This window comes from Solanum dulcamara, chromosome 4 (assembly GCF_947179165.1).
Source record: "Solanum dulcamara chromosome 4, daSolDulc1.2, whole genome shotgun sequence".
NCBI lineage: Eukaryota > Viridiplantae > Streptophyta > Magnoliopsida > Solanales > Solanaceae > Solanum > Solanum dulcamara.
In genome coordinates, this window is record NC_077240.1 from 81,455,594 (window position 1) to 81,466,390 (window position 10,797).

General features: G+C 33.5%; 1 protein-coding gene across 1 annotated transcript; it reads right to left on the reverse strand.

Moving 5' to 3' along the window:
* LOC129887916 (E3 ubiquitin-protein ligase KEG) lies at window positions 1-8,258 on the reverse strand. The gene is made up of 5 exons (XM_055963159.1): window positions 8,055-8,258; window positions 4,490-4,869; window positions 3,780-3,871; window positions 2,971-3,444; window positions 1-1,088 (listed from the first exon to the last, which is right to left on the reverse strand). Exons 2-5 carry the CDS (start codon window positions 4,859-4,861, stop codon window positions 152-154), a joined length of 1,875 nt encoding a protein of 624 aa, XP_055819134.1. The 5' UTR covers window positions 4,862-4,869; window positions 8,055-8,258; the 3' UTR covers window positions 1-151.
* Between the last annotated feature and the right edge of the window lie 2,539 nt (window positions 8,259-10,797).

A 10,797-nucleotide genomic window follows, 5' to 3' on the forward strand; every position in this document is an offset into this window, starting at 1 on the left:
TGGAGAGCTTGAATCAACAAAATATGTACAATACCTATCCCATATTCAACATAATAAAAAGTTCAGCAACCATATAATACAAAGTTTTGCGCTAGTGAACTTGGAAAATACGCTACGAAATTTACTCATTTTTACTAATAATAAGTACAGATTATCTAGCAGTAGCAGCACCTTCTTTAAACAGTATATTTGGTCGAAGCCAGGCCTGCTTGCCACCAACCTCACCATCCTTAGTACGACGATCACTGGACGTCTGGTGATCCTTCTTCAGCTTCCCATTAATGCATTTTCCTACAGATATACCGAGCTTTGCTGCTGTAAATAGGCTAAACACAATAGAAAGTGGTCGAATACACCAGTGAAAATCCTCGAGGTGCTGATACTTTTTTATAATGCCCGGACATGTATCAAACGATACTTGGATCACCTCATCTGGATCAGCCAAGAAAGTATTAGGTTTGTCACCAAATACCATCCTTCCTGGAAAATGAACAACGAGACAACCGTTTGGAAGTATCTGTGATATTCTCCCAGTAGCCCATCCTCCTCCCCATTTCTTAGGCCATTCAAACCGGGGAGTTTCAACATTTGATTTCAATTGCACGAACTGTCCCAGAAAATATGGGTCAACTTTTTCGACATCAGAAGAATGTCCTGTCCATAATGTTTCTAAGCCTAAAATACCAACGGTGATGCTTCCATCACGCTGCACAGAATGTAAGATACCCACGGAGAACTGATTCTTATTTTCATTGACCAAGCGCACCCAATCCCCAGCTGCCAGACCACATGTAACCCTCTCTATGGTTGATGCATTTACCCTAAGAGGGCTCCGTAAATTGGGGACTCGTACCAGAACAAATCCGTCTCGATCAGTATCTTTCTCCAGACCAACAACACTTCCTTCCACCACAGCCAAATCTTGAGACTTTTCGGAGTTGAACATTTTTCTGGAGCGAATAGTATCTCCCACTTCAAGAAGATCTTTTGAAAGGTACCATGTGGTAAAGCCACGGGTTTTGCTTTTGTCAGACAGAGTTCCTCCTATGTCACTCCACTCTCCTTCACTATAAACAGCATTCTTCGAGCTGCCAAACGTGCAATTAAAATTTATGGGAATTTTTCCGCACAGAAAAGACATATTCATCAATTTTTCCAACAAAGCAACATAAAAATATCTAGCACCAATCTCCTGGTTCATAAGTGATCTTTGTAGGCCGTCTATTCACATTATGAGAAGAATTCACAAGTTAATAAAAGATCGCAAGTCAGGATATTACCAGTGTTGTCAATGGCGAGATTAAGCCTGAAGCGAGGCTCAAAACTAATTGAGCACTTCGCCTCGCTTAATGTCGCTTCAGTGTCGTTGTCAAGGTACTAAGGCATACTTCTGAAGAGCTGAAGAGGCGAAGAGGTGACACTAAACAATTGATATTTCACTTTATCATTAAAAAGGAAAACAAAATCTTTGTTCATATATTTGTCATTCACGCTTATAATTATTAGTCTTCGTCTAAACATATATATTTTTGTATTTTCTCCTCCCTTCGCACGTTTTTTTAATTAAAACTCACTCTTTATTTTTTCTTTTGATAACACTAGATATTACATGTGACTAAGAGCTTATAATTATTAGTCTTCGACTAAACATATATATTTTTGTATTTTCTTCTCCCTTCGCACATTTTTTAATTAAAACTCACTCTTTATTTTTTTCTTTTGATAACACTAGATATTACATGTGACTAAGAGCCCGTTTGGATTGGCTTATAAGTTGCTTATAAGTTGTTTTCAGATTTTTTTGAGTATTTGGTTGGCCAACTTAAAGGCATTTTGTGCTTAAAATAAGCCCAAAAAAAGAATTAGGTTTGTTTGGCTTAACTTATCTAAAGCGGCTTATAAGCTGAAAACAGCTTATAAGCCAAAAACAATAAGCTGGGCTACCCCAACTTATTATTTTTTTAGCTTATAAGTTGTTTTCAGCTTATAAGCTGCTTAAAATAAGTTAAGTCAAACAGGCACTAAATGACCTAGCTGCTCGAGAACCTTCTAACTAGGACATTTCTACGCCAACGAACTTATCCCTAATCGTTTTCACTCCCATGTCATAGAGGTGAGACAAAGAATCAACTCCTAAACGGTTCTTTACCAAATTATATGCATTTCCGAATAGATCACCAAATTACACATGACCAATGCTAAAAATCAATTTTGGTTCCATACATCATAACAGTTCAATCCAAATTTAGTGTGACCCTTCTATACATCAATTCACATTCAATGTGCATAATCCCAATTTCGACGATACTCAAAACTTACACAAGCACACAATAGATTTCATAATTAAAGTTACTCCTCCACAGTAAGTAGTAACACATCAATCGCTCAAAAGGCTAGAAATGCAAAATAAATTGAGAGGGTTGCCCAATAGGATATGGGGTTACAGGTTAAGACACTAATAAAAGATGTGGCAACAGGTCAGGGAAATAGTCACTGTGTTAGGAATCAGCAATCCAAGTCGAAATAAGAAAGAAGAGAAATATTCAAACTCGAAGCTTTTGTGTCCTAATTTAAATAACATAAAAGACTGATCTAAGAAGGCGAGCGAACTATATTTTTTGCAGTTTATGTTATTTTTGGTCTATTTCAAGAGTCTGGTGCAACTTTTTGAGGTGCAAATCTATGTTTCTTTTTCTTCTTCTTCTTTTGTGTATGGTGCAGTTCTTGATGTTGTGGTTTTTGGGCTTTTGAGAGGATTTTCTGGTGTTCTAGTTTTAAAAAAAAAGAAGTTTCAGAGTTCTGTCATAGACCAAAAGTGCTTATTTTTTGGCAAACTTAAAGGACCAAAACTGCTTAGATGATACTTAAGGGACTATTTTGAACCTACTACCAAAGATAAGGGACCATTTTTGTCATTTTCGCGGGTGGGGGTGTTATATATATACAGAGAGAGGGGGGAGGAGAGAGAACCTTTCAAATGCTTGCAAAATGTCCACCATCAGAGGTCGATTGCGGAAATCAAACTCAAAACAGCCATTGAGAACATCCTCAATAGCAGTGGGGAGGCCACCAGGAAGTTGTGGCTTTTCTTGGTTTATCACCACTGAACGATAGATATCTTGGACTGATTTACCAAACCAGGGCTGAACACCAGTCAACATCTCAATAATGCTACATCCAAATCCCCAAGAATCAGTCTCACAAGTTATTGGGCCTCTAACCTCAGGTTCCCACTGTTCCGGAGCCATGTAATTTGGAGTTCCACGCCTTAATGCTAGATCTGAATCAGACGGTTGAACTCCAAGAAGAAGATACGGTATCCCAAAGTCTCCGAGGAACACTTCGTCATGTTCGTTCAGAAGAAAATTAGTTGGCTTAAGGTTCAGAACCAGGACATTCATTGAATGCAATTCTTGTATTACTTTAGCCAATTCAATACCATATCTGTAAGACATGAGCATTCTATATTAGCAAGTGCCAATTTCATAATGAAAACTTTTACCTTTCTAATAATAATACTCCCTCCGTTTCAATTTGTTTGTCTTACTTTCCTTTTTTGTTCGTTTCAAAAAGGAATGTCTCATTTCTTTTTTGGCAACACTTTAATTATAACTTTCAACATGGCATATTTAAGACCACAGGATTAAAGAGCATTTGGGTACATTCTACATATCTTTAGTTTAAGACCACAAGTTTTAAAAGTCTCATTTACTTTCTTAAACTCCGTGTCAAGTCAAAATTAGACAAACAAATTGAAACGGAGGGAGTATGTCTATTACCTAAGAACATCAGGTAACTGAAGCTTCCCTCTTTTCAGCCGAGTCATTTTATCGCCAACTGACCCCTCATAGGATCTCATAACTATACAGATCTATCCAGAGAAACATTATTCAGAAAGTAAGAACAATGAGAAAATGACAAAAATGTTCCCTTATATTTAAGGTTAGGTTCAAAATGGTCCCTTAAGTATGCACTGAAGGGTTTTAGTCCTTCAAGTCTGCTGCCAAAGATTAACAGCTGTAGTCTCCGTCAAATATTTATCAAACTCTTGTCTGATAGATTTGAAGAGAACTATGACAAAAAGGAAATTAGAGGGAACTCACATTTAGAGGTAGAGATTTTGTAGTTTATGCTATTTTTGATTCATTTCTAAAATCTGCTGCAACTTTTTGAGATGTAATTCTTAGTGTCTAGTGCAATTTTTGTGTCGCATATTTTAGGATTTGATAGGACTTTCTTGGTGTTTATCGTAAAATCTTGTTTTACACTATTTCTATCAAATCTAGTGAATATAAATTGTTAAACATCTGACAGAGACTAAAATTTTTGGTGAACTTAAAAGACCAAAATTGTTCAATGCATAGTTAAGGGACAATTTTACAACTATCCTCAAACATAAAGGACCATTTTTGTCATTTTGTCTAAGAACAATAAACAAATTGTAAGGCCCCATATAGAGGTAAGCAAAATTATGCAGACAGAATTTCACCTTTCCAGATATTACAGAGATACCATGCAACCAGCAAACACCTTGGAATTGTTTAGACTTCAAATTCACCCATAACTCCTCGAACTTACTTAAGAAAGCCTTTACTTGATCCTCATTTATAGGATGTAACCTTTTTATAGCTACTTCGTGATTCTCATCGTAATCGGTAGCTGATTGATGATGTGTGGCTGACCAAACATCACCAAAGTATCCACGCCCAATCCTCTGTTTAAGTTTGATTGAAGCAGGATCAATGTATGGACCCGCGGGGGCAGGTGCCGCAACAACAGTTCTAAGATGATCAGGATCTCCTTCATAAAGCTCGTAATCGAAAGAGGCTGCCAGAGGAGATCCTTTGATATCTTTAGCCATTTTCTCAGCTAAGAAGGCAAAGACCAAAAAAACAAAAAAGAGAATCTTTAGCCATTTTCTCAGCTAAGAAGGCAAACACCCACAACTAGCATTGCATGTTATAGGAACTTCCACCAGTAAATAAAACTGAATTATTCAATTCCTCAAGCAACATTTCTAAAACAATGGAAATACTATTTCTTGAAGGAAGAACAGTTTAACCCATGATACTCCTTTTGTAAAGAAATGGATCTTTGGCCTAACTCAACCCCAAAAGCTAGCTCTTGAGAGTAGGATTGCTCAAGACCATATAAGCAAACCACACGTCCATTCCCCAACCAATGTGAGACTCTAAACCATTCTAACACCCCTCTTTACGCCCAGACCCAACTGGAGCGTGGACCAGAAGCCCAAATGGAGATGGAACTGGCACTGATAATATGTAAAGAAATGAATTTTGGGTCTAACTCAACCCCAAAAGCTAGCTCCAAGGGAGGAGGATTGCCCAAGCCTTATCCATCCCTTCACCGATGTGGGACATTCCATTCATCACCTTTTATATGCAGCGAAGTTCTACATTCATCATAGATATGGGATCCTTTTATTTTTGTAATTGACTCATCTAAATATATCAGATAGAAGGAACATCAAAAAGAATCTTGATGTCACTAGAAAGCTTTAAGCATTTACAGATAACTTCAGTAGCAAAGATAAACAATAGTTTCAATCTAAGACTAGACTTGGGCTCTACAGATTAAATTAAGATAGCTGGTAGCGACATATTTCCTCCATAAACCATATATAATTTCAAAGTTCTAAGTTCAGCACGCCCATTGTCTTTTGATGCTCCTACATAGCATCCCTGAGAACAGGTTATATGGAGAAAATCATTTTGGAGATCATAAATGTAGTTTAGTTCTTCGTATAGGTTTTTGACAAAGTAGTTTTCCATGCTTGTTATAGTACACTGACTAGAAGACGATGCACAGAAAAGGAGAACAAAGGGATATATGTAAATGCCCTCAACACATTAACCAGCTACATTGGTCTAGTCACTATATCTCGAAACTAAATAGGACACTATTCCATGAATTATTAAAGAAACTCAGTAAAAAAAATCAGAGTCTCTATTATGTGGGGGGTTTGGTACGATAGAAGACACCCATGTGATTTGTTGTGGGGATCCTACAGTGATAAATAGAAAACCCCATTAACAAACAAAGGACAAAATATATCAGTTGAGATAGAAGAAGGATAACAGTTGAACTACCAAACATGCCGACTGTGAAAACCTTACCCATCTAAAGAGCACGTAGACCCTCTCACAAAGAGCTATAAAACAACAAAATTAAATCAAACTTCCTGAACTCTAGTTCAAACTCTCTCACTTGATAGCGCTCCCCAAAGGCATCCTTCTCTACCCCACCACTAATCAAAATCCCCCACTGAGGATCCCAAAAGTGGCCCATTCTCATGTTGCTCCCCTGATGACTCAAAAACCAACCTTAGATTTGGAGATTAGGGATTCCTCACCTGTTGATGACAATAAAACACATTATGATCTTCAAGAACTAAATTTGGTTGTGAAAAATCATCAACTACACAAACTAGTGGATGATTTCTGCCTTCATTTCTCCTTAAATTGCTAAGCTAAGGATCCCCTAGTGAGTCCTCTATTCAATATTTGACTAGTACACCTCCACAATTTCATATCAGTCACTATTAAATGTTGACTAAAAAAAACATGTAGAATTGAACTGACCCTCCTCCCCTACTTGAATCACTCATTCTTTCACAAGAATCAACAACAACATACCCACTGTATCTCACAAGTGTGGTCGGAAGGGTAGGATGTACACAAACGTTACCTCTACCCTTGAAGAATAGAGAGGTTGTTTCCGATAAACTCAAACGAAATGTAATAGGTGCAGAAAAGTAAGAAAGAAAAAGATACAACAAAAATAACAAATCTACAAAAACAGGTGTAACAACAGATATTAATAGACATTGAGGAAAAGGGGGTCTTTCACAAGATCAACAATTAGATAATCCAGAATCAAACTCACCCAGCATACAGATATAGGACTGCCAAATCAACAAATTATACATAAGCCTTCACAGAAAATACTAACTAGTATTTGTATAAAGTTGACCCTTTTTTCAATTTTAAACACAGCTAAAACACATTTTAGCAAAAATTCAAAAACAAACACCATTCTTTCACAAGAATCAACTATTAGATAATCAAGAATCAAACCCACCCATCATATAGGACTACCAAATTAGCAAATTATATATAAACCTTAGCATAAACTATGTTGCCCGGACTCTCCAAAAAAATGTTGCCCCACCCATGTCGAATCCTCCAAAAATGCACTACTTTTCAAGAATCCGACATGCACCCGATAACACGATTTTGAAGAATCCGAGCAACATAGCATAAATACTAACTAGTGTTTGTTTAAAGTAACCCTTTTTTTATTTCAAACACACTAAAACACTTTAAGCAAAAAATCAAAAAACAAACATCATTCTTTCACAAGAATCAACAACTAGAAAATCAAGAATCAAACCCACCCATCATATAAATATAGGACTGCCAAATCAGCAAATTGTATACATAAACCTTAGTGTAAACCAAGTTGCTCGCACTCTCCAAAAATGTTGCCGCACCCATGTCGAATCCTTCGAAAATGCACTACTTTTGAAGAATACAACACGCAACCCATAACATTTTTTAAAAGTCCAAGCAGCATACCATAAAATACTTACTAGTGTTTGTTTAAAGTTGACCTTTTTTTCATTTCAATCACAGGCACATAGCTAAAAACACTTTTAGGCAAAATTTGAAGGAAAAAAAAACACCATCTTTCACAAGAATCAACAATTAGAAAATCAAGAATCAAACCAACCCATCACATAGTTCTACCAAATCAGCAAATTATATACATAAACCTTAGCATAAAAGACTAATTAGTGATTATTTAAAGTTTGCCTTTTCTAATTTCATTTCAATCACAGGCTCACAGCTAAAAAAAAACACACTTTTAGGCAAAAATTGAAAAAAACAAAATCATTCTTTCACACAAATCAACAATTGGAAAATCAAGAAACGAAATACCCAGTAAAGAAAAACATCTATATCATCAAATTATCAAGAACCCATGTAAAGAAATAGTACCAAATTACTGGGGAAAGGGAAAAAAATGCTTACTTGAAGTGGTTAATTAAGAAAACTTAGTAGCTATTGACAACTTTAGCTTTGACAAACGTAGACGGAGCAGCCATAGACTGCGTTACGGAGTGGGAAAATGGAATACAACAGAGGAAGCAAACAAAAGCGGTGGCGTCACCGATTCGTTCGTGGCCGAGCGATAAATACTTTTTTTTAATCTTAATAACACATTTCGAGTTCCACTATTGCCTTAAAGAGTATGAATATGAAATGAGATAAGTAACAATATTATCTAAGTTGGAATTGTGATACAGTGATAATTATTTTTTTATTTATATAATAAGAGATTTTGAGTTTGAGTATTGTGTTAAAAAATGTGAGTATGAAATAAGACAAGTAAAAATACTATTTGAGTCGGAATCGTGATAGAATGATAATTATTTTTTATATATATAATAAAAGGTTTTGAGTTCGAGTATTATGATAAGGAGGGTCTTTTTTTTATCCTTGATCACTAGATAGTAGATACCTTGTATTGTATATTATGTGTGAGTGTGAAATGTGATAAATAAGAACAATATGAGGTGAGATAGTTAATAAAATTATTTTATTTTTTATGGAATATTAATTTATTATTTTAATATAAATAATGTAATAAAATGAGATTAGTTAATATTTTAAACCAAATATTTAAAATTAATTTCAAATTTTATAGTATCAAATTTTACATCGAGATTATTATGCTTATCGCACGAGACTTTATAGAAATTTAATTTAGTCAATATAGAAACGATAAAGATTTAATTAAAAAATAGGAAAGAAAAAATAAATGAAGAACATGAGGGGAAAAAAGAGCCAAAAATGTGTATAGAATCTGATGGAGAGAAAAAATACATATGATTTGAAAAAATAATAATTAGAAAAGAATGAAAAAAAATAAAGCATGGAGATTTACTAATTATGTCATGTATTCAATGTACTACTTGATGCACGTCATGTGTTTACCATTCTCATCAATCAAAACAGGATTCAACTTATAAAAATGTTGACGAGTATGAAAATTAATATAAAAATATACATAAAAAACTATTGAGAAATTAATTTACTCCTAAATTAGATTCGTTAAAGACTACTCCCTCCATTTCATATTAAGTGAATTTTTAAGAAATTTTTCATTATTCAAAATAATTGAATTGTTCAAAGTTCAAAATAGATGTTTAATTTTTTTTTCATATTTGCCCTTTCATTTATTGTAGTTTAATATTTTCTAGGAGATAAATCACACTACTTGCAAAGTTATATTTATGTTTTACAAAGGACAATAGTGGAAAGTATTGTTTAAATTATGTCCTTAAAAGTTTTTCTTAATATATGTGCATTGTCTCACAAATTCACTTAATATGAAATGGATGGAGTATATTATAGATGACGTTGTTGTTTTGTTATTGTAGGAATGAAAGATATTTAATTTATAAAAATTTAAAATACTTTCCTCCAAAAATATCCAAATATGAAAGATTTATCATTTTTCTTTCCAAAAAGTAAAAAGTAAATTATGATAAAAAAAATTTATCCAATTCATTCAAGAAAAGATAAAATCAAAATATCATAAATTTTTTTAGGACAAACCCTAACACATGAGTCATGAATAGTTTTTTTTAATCACACACTGAATTTAAATATTTATTTCATATTTCAGGATCTAAAATAACTTTGTGATGGATAGATAACTTTGTGATGGATTTGGGATTTCTGTCCTATTTTATCAAACTCTCTCAAAAAGTATATATATATATATATATATATATATATATATATATATATATATATATATACTCCAAACAGTTTTATTTGAACATTTGATTAAAAAAGAATTTGGAAAAAAAATCAAGCGCATCAAATGCGTGTGATTTTTCTATACATATAAAAAAAAATTATAAAATGATATAGAGTCCGTTTGGATTGGCTTTAAGTTGGTCAAAACCAACTTAAAGCCCCTTTTCAGCTTTTGGACGTGTTTGCCTAATGCTAACTTTAAGCCAGAAAGTTCTTAAAGTCAGTCAAAAATGAAAAGTTAGGATTCCTAACTTTTTTTTACTAAGTGCTTAAAGTCATTTTCTTTGACCATGAAAATTACTTTTATATCCCTTATATTTTAACTAAATTTCCAAACTACCCTTTTTATTCTTTTAACCCTAAAATTCACGTAATTTTCCTCATTTAAGCACTTTTATCCAAACACTCAACTGTTTATTTATAAAAATAACTTTCAGCACTTTAAAGTTCTAAAAGCACTTCATACATAAAAGTTACTTTTTTTAAACTCATCCAAACGGGCTCATAATTGGTTAAATTTTTTCATAAAAGCAGAAATCAAATTCCGAGCCAAAATTCTTGGCTTCTCTCCGAGAAGATAAAAAGATCTTATCTTTTTATCATTATATGTACAATTCAACATTTAAAGACACAAAGAAAAAACCAAAGCTTTATGGATCTAACTCACATGTGTGGGTGGGGGTGGGGGGTTTACTACCTTAAAGATTCCCATATGTTTGCATTTTAATGATTAGGGCTTGTCGCGATATTAAATTATGAATTAGAATTATGTTTTGAAAAATAGATTAATATGAATTTAAAAATTTATTTAAACATTTAATTTAAATTTTTATATTGTATTTGTTTTTATAAATATGAAAATCTTATAAGTTGTGAATATTATCAAAATTTTCTAAAGCATTGTATTGATAAATCACATATCTCTATGTATCTTTTATAAATAAAT